This window comes from Delphinus delphis, chromosome 1 (genome assembly GCF_949987515.2).
Source record: "Delphinus delphis chromosome 1, mDelDel1.2, whole genome shotgun sequence".
NCBI classification, from domain to species: domain Eukaryota; kingdom Metazoa; phylum Chordata; class Mammalia; order Artiodactyla; family Delphinidae; genus Delphinus; species Delphinus delphis.
Window position 1 is genome coordinate 94,078,505 of NC_082683.1, and position 19,114 is coordinate 94,097,618.

General features: G+C 36.8%; 1 protein-coding gene across 1 annotated transcript in view; it reads right to left on the reverse strand.

Annotated features, from left to right (window-relative positions):
• The window catches only part of VAV3 (vav guanine nucleotide exchange factor 3), a 395,580-nt gene that overhangs the window by 29,007 nt on the left and 347,459 nt on the right, over positions 1–19,114 (reverse strand). The window contains exons 22-23 of the mRNA XM_060026411.1: positions 11,932–11,966; positions 259–375 (exon numbers count right to left, since the gene is read on the reverse strand). Of these exons, the coding sequence (XP_059882394.1) occupies positions 259–375; positions 11,932–11,966 (152 nt within the window). The remainder of the gene's footprint in view (positions 1–258; positions 376–11,931; positions 11,967–19,114) is intronic.

The following is a 19,114-nucleotide window of genomic DNA, read 5'->3' on the forward strand; positions in this document are numbered from 1 at the left end:
TTAGGATTTACTAGAAACATACACATATCAAGTACAATGTTATGAAAGAAATGTAGTATGCCAATTAGCAGCCTATAACACAATACCATTTTTTCTAACAGATATTTTCAAGTATTAATGAACTGTCTGGAGAGATGATACATTATTTCTGCTGCAATTAGAACCTTGGTTTTCAGCTTCAGTGTTATATATGTCAGATGATCTATGCAATTATGAAAACAGGAAAGCTATTTCTGTAAAAGTACTTGTCCCACTTACTTAATGCTAATTGCATATTCTCCTGACTCTTTGGTCCTGTGCCTCACAAGGTAAGTACTGTTTACCCTGTTAATAAGTTCAGTCTCTGCCTGCAATCTTTCCATTGCTCCAGCATACCTATAAGAAACAAAGATGCAGAAAATTTGGGTAATGTACCTGGAAGAGAACAGAGGCTAAAAATATGTATCTGTTAGGATTTTAATTTAGTGGCAGATCTGAACTGTTTTTACTTCTGTACCAATTATAGTACTTCAAAAAAATAATGCAGAAAAAAGTCCTTTAGATACGTCCAAACACAAATGCTCTACAAAGATTACAACAGTGAAGTGAATATTGCCTAACATACACTAAATATTTATCAAATAAATAAATGGGACAAAGACAAGAATTAATAGGCATCGGGTTAGAGAGAGAGTTGTGGGGAATTTAAGGACAAGAAAGAAAAAGATTTGTAGGGAAGGGTTGCCCTGCCTAAGGCACACACAGATGTACATACACGTATACACACATACACTCACTCCTCCAAAATTTCACCTTTTCTAGGTAAAACAGTATGAAACAAAATTTCCTTTGAGTATTGTTGTAAGAAAATTCAGAAACAATTTAAATTATTTTAAAATAATTATTTTTTGGATATAAGATTAATTCTTGTAGTCCACAATTTTGATAACCAATTTTGTTAAGAAACTGGTAGTAATGAATAAAATTTTTAAAAGGTAGATATTTTCAAAACCAGAATTCAATTCTTCCTAAACTATACTGGTCTTAAGCATACTCAGATCCCATAACAATAATAATAAAAGGCCTAAATTCAATGTTAAAATATTCTTCAATGACCCTTCGCATCAAATACAGGTTTAGCATTTATTGACAAAATATATCAGATTATGGGTAATAAAAGTTAAAGGAAAAACTTTTATGTTGAGATCAGCTATCTTTCAAGTCAATATTCTAGAAAATTTTCTGATTCACATATGGACTCATGTAACCCAGTGAAAATACCCACATCTAATCTATGCTAAATATTGGGTTGGCCAAAACGTTTGTTCGGTTAGTGAATATGTTCAATAAAATTCTTTGTGAAAATGAAAAATGTTTTATTTTTATTTAAAACCGAACGAACTTTTTGGCCAATCCAATATTTAAAATACACATGGTAGGCATTTGACAAGTTTGTAAAGGGAGGAGGACATGTGAGTTTTCCACCAAGTACAGAAGAAAAGCTAAGGGCATTTTATGTAGATGGTACCTTGGGTTAAAGTTAGGATAACCACTGACTCATTACTACCTAGTAAAATCTGACTCACATCTTCCTCTTAAATCTTATCTCTAACAAACCCCTTCTTTACTAGTCTCCAGGCTTCTTTCAGGTTCAAGAATTCTTAGAGTTGTGCATGGACTATATTCCTGTGTTGGAAAACTCTCACCCTCTGTCAACCCACATTGCTTCTCATCCTTCAGGTTTAGAGAGTCTTTTCTGACCATTCCAGCTAAAGAACACTGTCCTGTATCTGGCACTCTCCACTCGATTATTCTCATTACAGTATCCCTAATTTCCTTCATAGCATTTATGGCAATTAGCATACAGCATAAGCATTTTTATCAGAGTAACACATGAACGTAATTTTTAAAAGTCAAGTCGTACTATAAAACTATAATGAAAAAGCAGCACTACCCCATCTTATCAGATTCTACCTCAAGTCCCATTTCAAGTATTTCACCTATTTTTCCTTGTTATTTTTTAATATCTACTTGAATATTTCTAAATAACATGATTAAACTACAATTTATCAATTTTATTTTTATTTTATTTATTTATTTTTTTGCGGTACGTGGGCCTCTCACTGTTGTGGCCTCTCCCGTTGCGGAGCACAGGCTCCGGACACGTAGGCTCAGTGGCCATGGCTCACGGGCCCAGCCGCTCCGCAGCATGTGGGATCTTCCCAGACTGGGGCACGAACCTGTATCCCCTGCATCGGCAGGCGGACTCTCAACCAGATTCAGTTAAACATATACATATATTCATTCTTTTTTGGATTCTTTTCTCTTATAGGTTATCATAGAATATGGAGTAGAGTTCCCTGTCCTATACAGTATGTCCTTGGTTATCTATCTTATATATAGTAGTGTGTGAATGTTCATCCCAAGTTCCTGATTTATCCCTCCCCACAACGTTTCCCCTTTGGTAACTGTAAGTTAGTTTTCAATATCCCAAAGTCCATTTCTGTTTTGTAAATAAATTTATTTGTATCATTGTTTAAAATTAGATTCCAGGGCTACCCTGGTGGCACAGTGGTTGAGAGTCTGCCTGCCGATGGTTGGTTTCAGATTGCTAGTATTTTGTTGAGGATTTTTGTGTCTATGTTCATCAGTGATATTGGCCTGTAATTTTCTTTTTTTGTGGTACCTTTGTCTGATTTTGGTATTGGGGTGATGCTGGCCTCATAGAATGTGTTTGGGATGTTCCATCCTCTGTGACTTTCTGGAAGAGTGTGAGAAGTATAGGGGTTAACTCTTCTCTAAATGTTTGATAGAATTTGCCTGTGCAGCAATCTTGTTCTGGACTTTTGTTTGCTGGGAGTCTTTTAATCAGTTTCAATCTCAGTACTTGTGATTGGTCTGTTCATGTTTTCTATTTCTTCCTGGTTCAGTCTTGGGAGATTGTACCTTTCTGAGAATTTGTCCATTTCTTCTAGGTTGTCCATGTTATTGGCATATAGTTGCTTGTAGTACTCTCTTATGATCCTTTGTATTTCTGTGGTGTCAGTTGTAACTTCTTTTTCATTTCTAATTGTATTGATTTGAACCCTCTCCCTCTTTTTCTTGATGAGTCTGGCTAAAGTTCTGTCAATTTTGTTTATCTTTTCAAAGAACCAGCTTACAGTTTCATTGATCTTTTCTATTTTCTTCATCTCTATTTCATTTATTTCTGCTCAGATCTTTATGATTTCTTTCATTCTACTAACTTTGGGTTTTGTTTGTTCTTCTCTCTCTAGTTGCTCTAGGTGTAAGCTTAGGGTGTTTATTTGAGATTTTTCTTGTTTCCTGAGGTAAGACTGTATTGCTATAAACTGCTCTCTTAGATCTGCTTTTGCTGTGTCCCATAGGCTTTGGATCATCGTGCTTTCACTTTTGTCTGTCTCTAGGTATCTTTTGATTTCCTCTTTGATTTCTTCAGTGATCCATTGGTTGTTTAGTAGCATATTGTTTAGCTTCCACGTGTTTGTGTTTTTTTACAGTTTTTTTCCTTGTAGTTGATTTCTAATCTCATAGCGTTGTGGTTGGAAAAGATGCTTGATGTGATTTCAATTTTCTTAAATTTACTGCGGCTCGCTTTGTGGCCCAGCAGGTGATCAATCCTGGAGAATGTTCCATGTGCACTTGAGAAGAATGTGTATTCTGCTGCTTTTGGATGGAATGCTCTGTAAATATCAATTAAGTCCACCTGGTCTAATATGTCATTTAATGCCTGTGTTTCCTTATTGATTTTCTGTCTGGATGATCTGTCCATTGATGAAAGCGGGGTGTTAAAGTCTCCCACTATTACTGTGTTATTGTCAGTTTCTCCTTTTATGGCTGTTAGTATTTGCTTCATATATTGAGGTGCTCCTATGTTGGGTGCATGTATATTTACAATTGTTATATCTTCTTCTTGGATTGATCCCTTGATCATTATGTAGTGCCCTTCTCTGTTTCTTGTAATAGTCTTTATTTTAAAGTCTATTTTGTCTGACATGAGTATTGTTACTCCAGCTTTCTTTTCATTTCCATTCGCATGGAATAGAATTTTTTACATACCTTACTTTCAGTCAGTATGTGTCCCTAGATCTGTAGCATTGCTACTGCATCTTTCTTTTTGTTTTCATTTGCATGGATATATCTTCTTCCATCGTCTCACTTCAGTCTGTATGTGTCCCTAGATCAGAAGTGGGTCTCTTGTAGACACCATATATATGGGTCTTGTTTTAGTATCCATTCAGCTAGTCTGTGTCTTTTGACTGTTGCATTTAATCTGTTTATGTTTAAGATAATTATCAATATGTATGTTCTTATTGCCATTTTGTTAATTGTTTTGGATTTGTTTTTGTTGGTGTTTTTTCTTCCCTTCCTCTTTTGTTCTCTTGTGATTTGATGACCAAATTTATAGTGTTGTGTTTGGATTCCTTTTTCTTTTTTTGTGTGTGTATCTATTGTAGATTTTTGGTTTGCAGCTACCATGAGGTTTTGATATAGCCGTCTATATATATACAAGATTGTTTTAAGTTGTTGGTCTTTTAATTTCAAATGCATTTTCAGTATTCTGCATTTGTGTTCTCCTCCACTCACAGTTGCTGGTTTTGATATATTTGTGTGGAAATGATTTCCTACCTTTACTGTATGTTTGCCTTTACTGATGAGATTTTACATTTGTAATTTTCTTGATTCTAGTTGTGGCCTCTTCTGCCTAGAGAAGTTCCTTTGGCATTTGTTGCAAAGCTGGTCTGGTAGTGCTGAGTTCTCTTGGCTTTTGCTTGTATGTAAAACTTTTGATTTCTCTGTCAAATCTGAATGAAAGCCTTGCTGGGTAGAATATTCTTGGTTGTAGGTTCTTCCCTTTCATCACTTTAAATATATCATGAAACTCCCTTCTGGCCTGTAGAGTTTCTGCTGAAAAATCAGCTGATAACCATATGGGAGTTCCCTTGTATGTTATTTGTTGCTCTTCCCTAGTTGCTGTTAATATTTTTTTCTCTATCTTTAATTTTCATCAATTTTATTACTATGTGGCTTGGTGTGTTCCTCCTTGGGTTTATCCTGCCTGGGACTCTTTGTGATTCCTGGACTTGGGTGACTGTTTCCTTTCCCATGTTAAGGAAGTTTTCAGCTATTATCTCTTAAAATATTTTCTCAGATCCTTTCTCTTCTCTCCTTCTGGGACTGCTATAGTGTGAATGTTGGTGTATTTAATGTTGTCCCTAAGGTCTTGTAGCCTGTCCTCATTTATTTTCATACTTTTTTCTTTATTCTGTTCCATGGCAATGATTTCCACCATTCTGTCTTCCAGGTCACTTATCCATTCTTCTGCCTCAGTTATTCTGTTACTGATTCCTTCTAGTTTATTTTTTCATTTCAGTTATTGTACTGTTCATCTGTTCTTTAGTTCTTCTAGGTCTTTATTAAGCATTTCTTGTATCTTCTCAATCTGTGCCTCCATTCTTTTTCCAAGCTCTTGGATCATCTTTACTATCATTACTCTGAATTCTTTTTCAGGTGGATTGTCTATTTCCACTTTACTTAGTTCTTCTGGGGTTTTATCTTGTTCCTTCATCTGGGACATATTCCTCTGCTGTCTCATTTTGTCTTTCTGTGATTGTGGTTTCTGTTCTGCAGGCTGCAGGGTTGTAGTTCTTCTGCTGTCTGCCCTCTGGTGGATGAGGCTGTCTAAGAGGCTTGTGCGGGCTTCCTGGTGTGAGGGACTGGTACCTGCCCACTGGTGGGTGGAGCTGGGTCTTCTCCCTTTGGTGGGCAGGGCCATGTCAGGGGGTGTGTTTACTGGGCAGCTGTTTATTCAGGAAGACTTTAAGCAGCTTGTCTGCTAATGGATGGGGCTGTGTTCCCGCCCTGTTGGTTGTTTGGCCTGAGGTATCCCAGCACTGGAGCCTACAGATTGTTGGGTGGGGCCAGGTCTTGGTGAGATAATGGCAGCCTTCAAGAGGGCTCATGCCAATGAGTTTGTCAAACCTGCCACTACCAGTGTCCTTGTCCCTACAGTGAGCCAGAGCCACCCCTGCCTTCACAGGAGACCCTCTAATACTAGCAGGTAAGTCTGGCTCAGTCTCTTATGAGGTTACCACGTTTTTCCCTGGGTCCTGGTGCACATGAGATCCTGTGTGCACTCACCAAGAGTGGGGTTTCTGTTTCCCCCAGTCCCGTGGAACTGCTGTGATCAAATCCTGCTGGCCTTCAAAGACAGATTCTCTGGGGGCTTCCTCTCCTGTTGCCACACCTCCAAGCTGGGGAGCCTAATGTGGGGCTCAGAACTTTCACTCTTGTGGGAGAACTTCTGTGGTATAATTGTCTTCCAGTTAGTGAGTTGGCCACCTGGTGTGTATGGATTTGATTTTATTGCGATTGTGCCCTTCCTACTGTCTTGTTGTGGCTTCTTCTTTGTCTTTGGATGTAGAATATCTTTTTTAGTAGGTTCCAGCGTTTTTTTGTTGGTGGTTGTTTCAGTCGTTAGTTGTGATTCTGGTGTTTCCATAAGAAGGGGTGAGCATGTGTCCTTCTACCCTGCCATCTTGTCTCCTCTCATTATATATCTCCCATGAGGTTTTGATGTAGCAGTCTATATATATACAAGATTGTTTTAAGTTGTTGATCTCTTAATTTTAAATGCATTTCCAATATCCTGCATTTGTACTCTCCTTTTCTCATTATTGCTGGTTCTGATATCATATTTGTGCATGGATGACTTCCTACCTTTACTTTATGTTTGCCTTTACTGGTGAGCTTTCCCATTCATAATTTTCTTGATTTTAGTTGTGGCCTTTTCTGTAGAGAGAAGTTCTTTTGGCATTTTTTGCAAAGCTGGTCTGGTGGTGCTGAATTCTCTTAGCTTTTGCTTATCTGTAAAACTTTTGATTTCTCCATCAAACCTGAATGGGAGCCTTGCTGGGTAGAGTACTCTTGGTTTTAGGTTTTTCCCTTGCATCATGTTAAATGTATTGTGCCACTCCCTTCTGGCCTGCAGAGTTTCTGCTTAAAAATCAGCTGATAACCATATCAGGGTTCCCTTGTATGTTATTTGTTGCTTTTAATATTTTTTGTCTTTACTTTTTGTCAGTTTGATTGATTTGTGTCTTGGCATGTACCTCCTTGGGTTTATCTTGTATGGGACTCTCTGTGCTTCCTGGATTTGATTGATTGTTTCCTTTCTCATGTTAGGGAAGATTTCAGCTATAATCTCTTCAAATATTATTTTCTCAGGCCCTTTCTCCCTCTCTTCTCCTTCTGGGTCTTTATCAATTTTAGATGTCAGGATGGAAAATCACTGTTTCTCCACTTATGCTCATGCCTTCATAGTGCTGCACCTCATTCTTTGTGTAACCTCTCCAAAGCTAAGTCATCATCTTACCCAGTTGTGTCATGTTGTCACGTTCGAAGAACATCTGACATCAAAAAACAAGTCCTCGGGCTTCCCTGGTGGTGCAGTGGTTGAGAGTCCGCCTGCTGATGCAGGGGACATGGGTTCATGCCCCGGTCCGGGAGGATCCCACATGCCGCGGAGTGGCTGGGCCCGTGAGCCATGGCTGCTGAGGCTGCGCGTCCGGAGCCTGTGCTCCGCAACATGAGAGGCCGCAGCAGTGAGAGGCCCGCATACCACAAAAAAAAAAAAGTCCTCAAGTTTTTTTTTGCTCAAACTTCTTTGTCTCTACCACAGATTTTTTTCCAAATTCTCCAAGAGGATTATAAACCCCTCAGTGATACATTTTCAACACCATGTACTGTACATAATAATTTTTTCTATGGAGAGACATTCGTCTTTCCCAAGCAAGCTCTCCACCCTCTTGGTCTAATCACCACTGCTTGCTCTCTAAGCCTGCTGAATTACTGTAGTCCTGGACATCCCTTTACTCCCATTTCCTAGATTCTGTATCTCCCTCTTTTTTGGTTTACTAGCTCATCCTTCAGATTCCTATAAATGAATACATGGGATTTAGTACTCAGAAGGCCTCACATCTATGAACATATTTTTATTTTACTTAATAATCCTTAATTCACAGTTTGGCTGGATATAGAATTATAGGTGAGAAATTATTTGCTTCTCAAATTTTAAGGCATCGCTCTACTGTTCTAACATCCAATTCAGTGCCATCTTGGTTTCCAAGTCTTTGTATGTAATCTGAATTTTTTTCTCCCTGGAAACTCTCAGATGCTTTGTTTTCTCTATGTAGCAAACTTTCATGTTAATATGCCTTTCAGTTATGTGCTGTACTAAATGTTCAATATTGTCCTTGGCCCTTGGTAGTATCTTTGATTTGGAGCCATATACCCTTCAGTTCTAAAAAAAATTTTTTGTTTTTTTTGTTTTTTTTGATAATTGTTCTCAGTTTCCCTTTCTGGAGTTCTAGTAAGTGAAGGCTGGACTTCTCAGGTCACTTGTCTACTCTATCATTTTTTTTCTTTTTTAAAATTTATTTATTTATTTATTTTTGGCTGTGTTGGGTTTTCGTTTCTGTACAAGGGCTTTCTCTAGTTGCGGCAAGCAGGGGCCACTCTTCATCGCGGTGCGTGGGCCTCTCACTATCGCGGCCTTTCTTGTTGCGGAGCACAGGCTCCAGACGTGCAGGCTCAGTAGTTGTGGCTCACAGGCCTAGTTGCTCTGCAGAACGTGGGATCCTCCCAGACCAGGGCTCGAACCCATGTCCCCTGCAGTGGCAGGCAGATTCTCAATCACTGCACCACCAGGGAAGCCCCCTACTCTATCTTTTCTCTCATATTATCTCTCTTTGATTTTCTGAAGGATTTACTCAACTTTATTTTCCAGTTTCTGTACTCAATACTTAACTAGAAGAGCTCTTTCTTATTATCTGATTGTTGCTTTTATAAAACATCCATCTCACTTCTATGGATACATTGTCATCTCTTAATTCTGAGAATATAACTTTAAGGCTTCTTTCTTCTGCCCATTCTAATGTCTGTAATTCTTCCAAGTTTCTTTTTCCTATTTATTCTTTACTTCAAGGCTTTTCTCAAATGCCTGGTTACTCCTTGTTGTCTGCTTATATTTAAGAGGAAGGGCATCCAAGCCAAGAACTGACTGGAAGCTCTGTGTGGAGGAAGCAAGGGAGGCTCATTGGGTGGGAACCTGATCGTTTGGCAAGAACCTTATGATGGGGCTGGATTTTAGATTTTTTATTTTGAGTCTATTCTGTTTCTTTAGAGAAAAATCTTCCAAATTCCTATCTGGATGCAAGAAGAGAGTAGTCCATGTGTGTGAGACACAGCTGTCACAGTACTGAAATTGAGCTACACAAAGGAACTGGGAATCATCATCAGTCTGTATATTGACTTTCCTTAATTTGACCCATCTGGTTTCAGTATGACAGCTCTCCCAATCTCTGCTGGTCCTGCTCTTTCCAAGTCTAGGCCCCATATGGCTCAATTTTTCCATGTAATATACCTTCTAACTTATGTCTCCTGCTAAGGTAGGGAAAGGTAAGTTGCCTAACTACTTGGAGGATGAGGTAGGTTCCTTGGCATCTGTATCCTTTTCTTCATAAGGATTTTCAGACAGTTCCCCAGATTTAAGCCCCATGCCTCATCCCTGCCTTCGTGACACCCCAAAACATAGATTGTTGAAGATAATCATCTTGAATTCTGTTTTATTTCATGGCCTATGAAAGAGATAAAGTTTACCTTATGGGAGCAACTTGTTTTAAAATGTGGAAATAATAAATACACCATACAGTTGGTGTTATTCACTTTCTTAATGACTTGAGAACCACAGTGTAATTTTTCTCTAAACAGTTTAGTATTTCTAAAATTGAAGATTTCATTTTCTGATCATTTTGTTCCTTAGCAGAAGTCATTTCACATGAAACTGCCTGCTTAGTGTGAAGAAATTGTCCAAGTTGCTCAGAAAAGAAGAAAAAGTAATTATGAAATTATACTATATCTATTTCTTACTGTTTTCAAGGGTCTTCCCTCATCTGAACATCTTGATTTTTTTTTTTTATCAGTAGGAACGATACTTTTCTAACTGGTCATATATTCAATAGAATTTTACATATTGGCAAGGGTACATTTTAAAACAAAGGGCTCAAAAACAAATCTCCTGTGCCCTGACTGGTTCCCAGGTACCTGATTGGTTTATTTCATAAAATCCATCACAGACGTAGAGAACAGACATGTAGACATAGGGGGAAGGGGAGGGTGGGATGAATTGGGCAATTAGGTTTGACATAAATACACTACCATGTGTAAAATACATAGCTAGTGGGAACCTGTGGTACAGCTCAGGGAGCTCAGCTTGGTGCTCTGTGATGACCTAGGTGGGTGGGATTGGGGGAGATGGGAGGGAGGTCCAAGAGGGAGGAGATATAGGTATGCATATAGCTGATTCACTTCGTTGTACACCAGAAACTAACACAATATCATAAAGCAATTATACTCCAATTAAAAAAAAATCCATCTAGTTTGTGGCTTTAGTATTTCTCATTACTCTTGTAACTATTATGCCTACTTACATGAAAAATAGTAAAAGAAACGAGAAGGAAACTATCATCACACTCTCATGATTTCACCAGTCCTTGATGTTTTTCAGTTTGATTATCCATGCTATCAGCTCTATTCTCCAAACTTAATTTGTCAGGATTACAGTCTTTAATTCCACGAAAAGTAAGACCTCAAATTTATCTTAAACCAGGTAAACATGTAGCAAAGATTTCCAGTTCCATTACAGACCTGCTACAATTTCTCCAGCAAGCTCAGTGCTGAAGCCCAGAGAGGGATGTCAGGGAAAGCAGACAATGACCACAGAAGGCAGAAATTGCTGGGGAGGGAGAGCAAGACTGCTGAGGAGAGGATCTCATACTATGGACAATATATTCCTACAGTAACCCGGCATTTTTCATGCTTTGGTTATATAACAGAAAATGATCAGAATTTAAAATATCAAAGAACTCAGGTGTTAGCTACACCTGCAAACTGAACTAGTACTATATACTCTCAGAATATCTCATTTATATACATATCCTGATATCTAGTTTGTATACATATATTTCAATATCAAGAAAGTAAAAATAGATGCAGTCATTTTAAGAGGAGCCAAACTCAAAATTCAGGAAGCAAATATCAATAAGTAAATATGCCCATGTTTTGTACTTTAACAGGTGGTGTGCCAACGTACAGACAGCATAACTTGGAATCCTGGCTGTACCATTTACTAGCTGGTTGGCCTTAACCTTTGTTTCCTCATCTGTAAAAATAATAAAAATAACCTTCCTTATACAGATGTTGGAAAAACAAAGCAAAATGTGTAAAATACTAAGTACATACTAAATACCCAGAATATGTTAGTTATTATCATATAATGATTATAACTATTCTAGATTCTGAATAGTTTTTCCAGTTGAGGATATCATTTCCCCTTAAACTCATAATGTCTAAAAAATAATAATCACTATCTACTGCTTCCTTGTTTCTGTTAGTGATACTGCTAACCTCCAAGTGTTATGTGAGCTCCACAGAGACCTAAAACTTTAGACTTGGACACATCTTGCTCCTCCAATATTATGTGTTATAAAGTGTATTTTTAGGATCTACTGTCCTTTCTGGGTTAAATTTTAGTTTCAGAAAATGGAATCATACCTTTTTTCTCAACTCCATGAAATTTACTCTTCTAAAATACAATATACATATTTGCCCATGTCCCGTTCCTCTCTGTGGATGGTATAAACTTTGGATTTACAGCCAAGTACATGTGCTTGTACACACACATGCACCACTCTCTGATAAAGATATGGAAAGGTCAGCAATATATAAATTCATTATGGTGTTTTGTTGCATCTGAAAACAGCTTTAGCCAGGACAAATGGAAATGGAATGTAGTTTACTACTCCCTCATTTAAGGCGTCCTCGAGCTAAGGGTATGGTATTTCAACTCAGCTAATAAACATTTTTAATACTTACCAGGGTTGGCAAGAATAATCTACTGGTTTGGGCACCTAGGATGTAAAAAGGCAAAAATAGATTAAGTTTACTTAAGGGAAGCTTTTAGAAATCAATCATTAATTCAGTTCAGCTGACTCAGCTCTATAAAACCCTAGGTAGCACAGTCCTAGAATTATCCATTGGCAATATTATACAGAGCAAATCATAGTATATGTCAGATAAGTAGAAAATAATTCATTTCACTTTAATTCTTTCATTCATTTTACTGCCACTGTACCTCTAAAGGAAGAGATAACAGGAAAAATATGAATTGGAATCTTTTGGTATTTATTATCAAGGCAGTTTAATCCTATCATAGAAAATTAAAATGAAAATGTTAGGAAAACCAAATAGCACACTGCTTTCCCAATACACGGGGAAAACAGGCAAAATAAACCATATACACCTGATATAGACTCTTATTGTGTATCACAAATTTTAAACTCTGATTTAGAAGTCTACCAACTGGAAAACCATTTATTTATGAAAAAGTCATAGGAAATACTCATTTTTCCCTTTTCTCCTATGGAGTTTTACAAAAGAGAAAAACTTTATTTTCTATGCAAATAAAGAAAGAAAAAGAAAACTTCTAGTTGCTGATTGCAATTAGAAAATGAGCAAAGCCAAAGAAGGCACACCAATATTCATAAAACAACAAATACAATTCATACTGTGTAATTTTCATGAATCACCTGAATCTTTGATGTATACATTCCATGTTATTCCTGGGCCTTTTAATACTGCGTGATGAAAAATACTGTTACCCTCACTTGTAACTGAGGTCTGGTTAATGTGAATATATCTCTAGCTATGTCCATTTTCATAATGGGCTGTTAATATTTTGACCTTCCAGGTTAAGAATTATTTGTAAAAAACTATCCTTCTGGTCAGAACATCTCTAAAGTTACTAATCTTTAAATATTTTATCCTATGGATCACATTTTCAATTTCACCACTGTGTAAAATCCTGATACACAGATAACATATTGAAAGTAAATTATACCATTCGACTCCTGCGAATATTTTCTTATACCATTTTGTTTTCGCAAATAGAAATCAATCTTCAACAGTTTCCCTTTTAGTAAAATATACATGACCTCAGAAATCTGATGGGGAAAAAAGTGTTTTCCTCCTTCCCTCTACCTCTCTGTATTCTTCAAATGTATGCTTATTCCTAAACCTATCTCTCTCTTCCTGGAGAACGACAGCAAAAAGAGAGAAAGAGGACAGAGCAGGTAAAGACCTTCAACATATTTTGACTGGATTTTCTTAGCTGGGAAGGATCCACAAAAGTGAAGAGTGACATAAAATTCTAAAGTAGAACAGAGATTGAGGCTGTTCCATCCGGATGTGTCCTTCTGAAGCTTTTTCTCTCTTTGGTACATTCTGATGCGTGATGAGCCAGGACTGTCTTCTCAGCTGTGATCCCCATCATCAGAGTAGGATCCTGTCCTTTTCCATCTGACATGAGCCCTCCCCATTTCTATCATGTGTACTTTGGGCCCTCGTCTAGAGGAACATCTCATATATAAGGCTATAAACAATTTTGTTCTCATCTTTGACAGTTTTTCCCTAATGCCTTTTTCTGCCTTCATCATAGGCTGTTTACATTGTTAAAACTTCTGCTGTGGATGTAGCGTTTTAAAAAAATTTCATTGGGAATATAGCATACATATAAAATTAAATATAAGATATATGCTTCTTCCCAAGTACATTTTATAAAAGCTAGATGAGACAGAAGTGAACTTTCTGTGTTTGTTTGGCTAGAAATGTCATTATTTCATCCTCATTGAGGAAAGATATATTTCTAATTTTCTTTCAAAACTTTGAGTATATTATTCTTACTGCTTCAAATATTGAAATTTCATTGTATAGAATTCCCATTCAGTTCTTTTTTATAGTTCTTATTTCTCTGCTGAGGTTTCCTGTCCATTCATTATAAACATACAGTTAACCCTTGAACAAAACGGGTTTGAATTGCATGGGTGCACTTATACGTGGATTTTTTTCAATAGTAAATACTACAATACAACACAATCTGCCTTTGATTGAATCTATGAATGTGAAACCACAGATATGGAGGAACTGTGAATATAGAGGGGCGACTATAAGTTATAGGTGAATTTTCCACTGCTTGGAGGATCAGCACCCTAATCCCTGCATGTTTCAGGGGTCAACTGTATTTTCCTTTATTTATGTCCTTGAGCACAATTATAATAGCTACTTTAAAAATCCTTTCTTGCAAATTCTATCATTTGGGACATCTGAGGGTTGTTATCCTTTAATTGTCTTTTCTTTTGAGTGTGGTTCACGTTTTCCTGTTTTTTTGTATACTGAGTGATTTTAGATGGCCTCTTGGACAATTTGAATGATATGCTGTAGAGGCCCTGGATTCAGTTATGCTCCTACAGAGAGTGTGGTTTTTCTTAGAGCAGGCAGTTAACTTGTTTGAACTCCAACTGCAAACTCTGTCTTCCCTGTGGTAAGGGGCAACTGAATACTTCGTTAAGTTCTTTTAGCCTAAGCTGAGCTACTTGAAGTCTGCACCACTCAGAGACTGAGGCAATGTTTATACACAGAATTTGAGGTTCTCCCTCACTCTTCTTTCCTTCCTAAGATTTGTTATCTCCCTTTCCAGACTGTGTTTGCTTCAAACTCCATATTCTGCCCTTCAAGCCAGTAATACTGTGAGGTTTCTATCTGTATTTCAGCCACCCTGCATGGTGCAGCCCAGTGTTTGTCCTTAAGCTAGCCTTAAAGCCAGGAAACTCACCTAGTATCCTTCTTCTGAATGTCAAGTCCTCTCCTAGCCAGTATGTTCAAATAGTTGTTTTTGTAAAAAATATTTTGTCCAGAGTTTGTAGTTATTTTCTGTGGGAGGCTTGGTCCAATAGGAGCTACTTGACAATGACCAGAAGTGGAAACTCCTATTGTTTCCATTATTGCTGTTGTTAGCTATATGTCTAATCATCAGCCCTTTATAGGTAATCTGTATTTTCTCTCAGGTTGGTTTTAATATTTTCTCTTTGTCTTTGATGTTCTGCAGTTTCACTAAAATGTATCTAGGTATTGATTAAGTTTAATATACTCTTCTTGACTATTTAGTTTTATCATAAATTCTGGAAAATTCTCAGCCATCATTTGAACATTGCTTTCCCACAATTATTTATATTCTCTCTCTCAATAGACGTATTTGAACTTTATCATTCCATTCTCTTACATTCTCTATCTCTTAATCTTTCTGGACTGTTCACTGAGAAATTTATTCAGATTTTTCTTCCAATTTTCTGCCCAGCTGGGTCTCATACATCATGTAATGTTTCCATTGTTCCTCATTTCAATTGCTATATCTGATTCTTTGTGAAATATGCCCAAACAAGAGTGACTTGTTTTCCTTTTAGACTTTTATTCCCCCTTTTATTTCTTCAACCATATTAAACATACAATTTTGAACTTAGTATCTGATAATTCCACTACCTGTTGTCTTTGTGGGTCTAATTCTGCATTTTATTGTCTCTGCTGACTTTTGCTTAAGGTGGGTTTGTTTCCTCATAAATATAATTATTCCAAATTGTGAATTTATAATCCCTGGGACTTTATCAGTAGAAATCCTTTGAGGCGCCAATCTAGAGAGAATCTGTACTTGCACTGGGAACACAATCAATGTGGCATCATTTTATACTATGTTTCTTTTTAAAAATTTTATTTTATATTGGAGTATTGCTGACTAGCAATGTTGCATTAGTTTTAGGTATACAGCAGAGTGATTCAGTTATACATATACATATACATCATATACATATACAAGTTCTTTCCCCATTTAGGTTATTACAGAATGTTGAGCAGAGTTCCCTATGTTATACAGTAGGTCCATGTTGGTTTTCTGTTTTAAATATAGCAGTGTGTAAATGTCAATTCCAAACTCCCAATCTATGCCTCCCCTGCACCGCTCCCCCCGGTAACCATAAATTCATCCTCTACCTCTGTGAGACTGTTTCTGTTTTGTAAATAAGTTCATTTGTATCATTTTTTTAGATTCCGCATATAAGCGATATCATATAATATTTGTCTTTCTCTGTTTTACTTCACTTAGTATGATAATCTCCAGGTCCATCCATGTTGCTGCAAATGGCATTATTTCATTGTTTTTAATGGCTGAGTAATATTCCATTGTATATATATACCACATCTTCTTTATCCATTCATCTGTCAGTGGACATTTAGGTTGCCTCCATGTCTTGGCTATTGTAAATATTGCAACAATGAATATTGGGGTGCATGTATCCTTTTGAACCATGGTTTTCTCTGGATATGTGCTCAGGAGTGGGATTGCTGGATCATATGGTAGCTCTATTTCTAGCTTTTTAAGGAACCTCCATACTGTTCTCCATAGTGGATGTACCAATTTACATTCCCACCAAGAGTGTAGGAGGGTTCCCTTTTCTCCACACCCCTTCCAGCATTTATTGTTTGTAGACTTTTTGGTGATGGCCATTCTGACTGGTGTGAGGTGATGTCTCATTGTAGTTTTGATTTGCATTTCTCTAATAATTACTGATGTTGAGCATCTTTGGATGTACCTCTTGGCCATCTGTGTATCTTCTTTGGAGAAATGTCTATTTAGGTCTTCTGCCCGTTTTTTGATTGGGTGGTTTGTTTTTTTTTTTCTTTTTATTGAGCTGCATAAAGTGTTTATTTTGGAGACTAATCCCTTATTGGTTGCATCATTTGCAAATATTTTCTCCCATTCTGTGGGTTGTCTTTTTGTTTTGCTTATGGTTTCCTTTGATGTGCAGAAGATTTTGAGTTTAATTAGGTCACATTTGTTTATTTTTCTTTTTATTTCTATTACTCTAAAAGATGGATTGAAAAAGATATTGCTGCAATTTATGTCAAAGAGTGTTCTGCCTGTATTTTCCTCTAAGAGTTTTATACTATCCAGTATTACATTTAGGTCTTTGATCCATTTTGAGTTTATTTTTGTAAATGGCATTAAAGAATGTTCTAATTTCATTTTTTTACATGTAGCTGTCCAGTTATCCCAGCACCATTTATTGAAGAGACTGTCTTTTCTCCACTCTATGGTCTTACCTCCTTTGTCATAGACTAATTGACCATAGGGATGTGGGTTTACTTCTGGGCTTTCTATACTATTCCATTTATCTATATTTCTGTTTTTGTGCTAGTACCGTACTCTTTTGATGACTGTAGCTTTATAGTATAGCCTGAAGTTAGGGAGCCTGATTCTTCCAGCTCCGTTTTTCTTCTCAAGATTGCTTTGGCTATTTGGGGTCTTTTGTATCTCCATACAAATTAAAAAAAATTTTGTTCTAGGTCTGTGAAAAATGCCATTGGTAATTTGATAGGGATTGCACTGAATCTGTAGATTGCCTTGGGTAGTATAGTCATTTTTGACAATATTGATTCTTCCAATCCAAGAACATGGTATGTCTCTCCATCTGTTTGTGTCATCTTTGATTTCTTTCATCAGTGTCTTATAGTTTTCAGAGTACACGTCTTTTGCCTCCTTAGGTAGGTTTATTCCTAGGTATTTTATTATTTTTGATGCGACGGTAAATGGCATTGTTTCTTTAATTTCTTTTTCTGATCTTTTGTTGTTAGTGTATAGAAATGCAACAGATTTCTGTGTATTAATTTTGTATCCTGCAACTTTACTGAATTCATTGATGAGTTCTAGTAGTTCTCTGGTAGCACCTTTAGGATTCTCCACGTATAGTATGATGCCATCTGCAAACGGTGACAGTTTTACTTCTTCCTTTCCAATTTGGATTCATTTTATTTTATTTTTTCTCTCTCATTGCTGTGGCTAGGATTTCCAAAACTATGTTGAATAAAAGTGGCAAGAGTGGATATCCTTGTCTTGTTCCTTATCTTAGAGGGAATGCTTTCAGCTTTTCCTCATTGAGTAATGATGCTAGCTGTCACATATGGCCTTTATTACATAGAAGGCATCCACACTGGTCCTTTCATATTTTCTATTTCCTCGTGGTTCAGTCTTGGGAGATTGTAGCTCTCTAAGGATTTGTCCATTTCTTCTAGATTATCCATTTTATTGGCATATAGTTGCTTATAGTAGTCTCTCATGATGCTTTGTATTTCTGTGGTGTCAGTTGTAACTTCTTTTTCATTTGTAATTTTATTGATCTGAGCCCCTTCCCTTTTTTTCTTGATGAGTCTTGCTAAAGGTTTATCTATTTTGTTTAACTTTCCACAGAATCAGCTTATAGCTTCATTGATCTTTACTATTGTTTTTTATCTCCATTGCATTTATTTCTGCTCTGATCTTTAGGATTTCTTTCCTTCTATGAACTTTGGGTTTTGTTTGTTCTTCTCTCTCTAGTTGCTGTAGGTGTAAGCTTAGTGTGTTTATTTGAGATTTTTCTTGTTTCCTGAGGTAAGACTGTATTGCTATAAACTTTCCTCTTAGAACTGCTTTTGCTGTGTCCCATAGGTTTTGGATCATTGTGCTTTCATTTTTATCTGTCTCTTGGTATTTTTTGATTTCCTCTCTGATTTCTTCAGTGATCCATTGGTTGTTTAGTAGCATATTGTTTAGCTTCCACGTGTTCATGGTTTCTTACAGTTTTTTTCCTTGTAGTTGATTTCTAATCTCATAGTGTTGTGGTTGGAAAAGATGCTTGATGTGATTTCAATTTTCTTAAATTTACTGAGGCTCACTTTGTGGCCCAGCAGGTGATCAATCCTGGAGAATGTTCCATGTGCACTTGAGAAGAATGTGTATTCTGCTGCTTTTGGATGGAATGCTCTTTAATATCAATTAAGTCCATCTGGTCTAATGTGTCATTTAAGACCTGTGTCTCCTTATTGATTTTCTGTCTGAATGATCTGTCCACTGTCGAAAGTGGGGTGTTAAAGTCCTCCCCTATTATTGTGTTACTGTTGATTTCTCCTTTTATAGCTATTAATATTTGCCTCATATATTTGGGTATATATATATATTTATAATTGTTATATCTTCTTCTTGGATTGATCCTTGCTCATTATGTAGTGTCCTTCTTTGTCTCTTGTAATAGTCTTTATTTTAAAGTTTATTTTGTTTTATATGAGTATTGCTACTCCAGCTTTCTTTTGATTTCCATTTTCATGAAATACCTTTTTCAGTCCCCTTACTTTCAGTCTG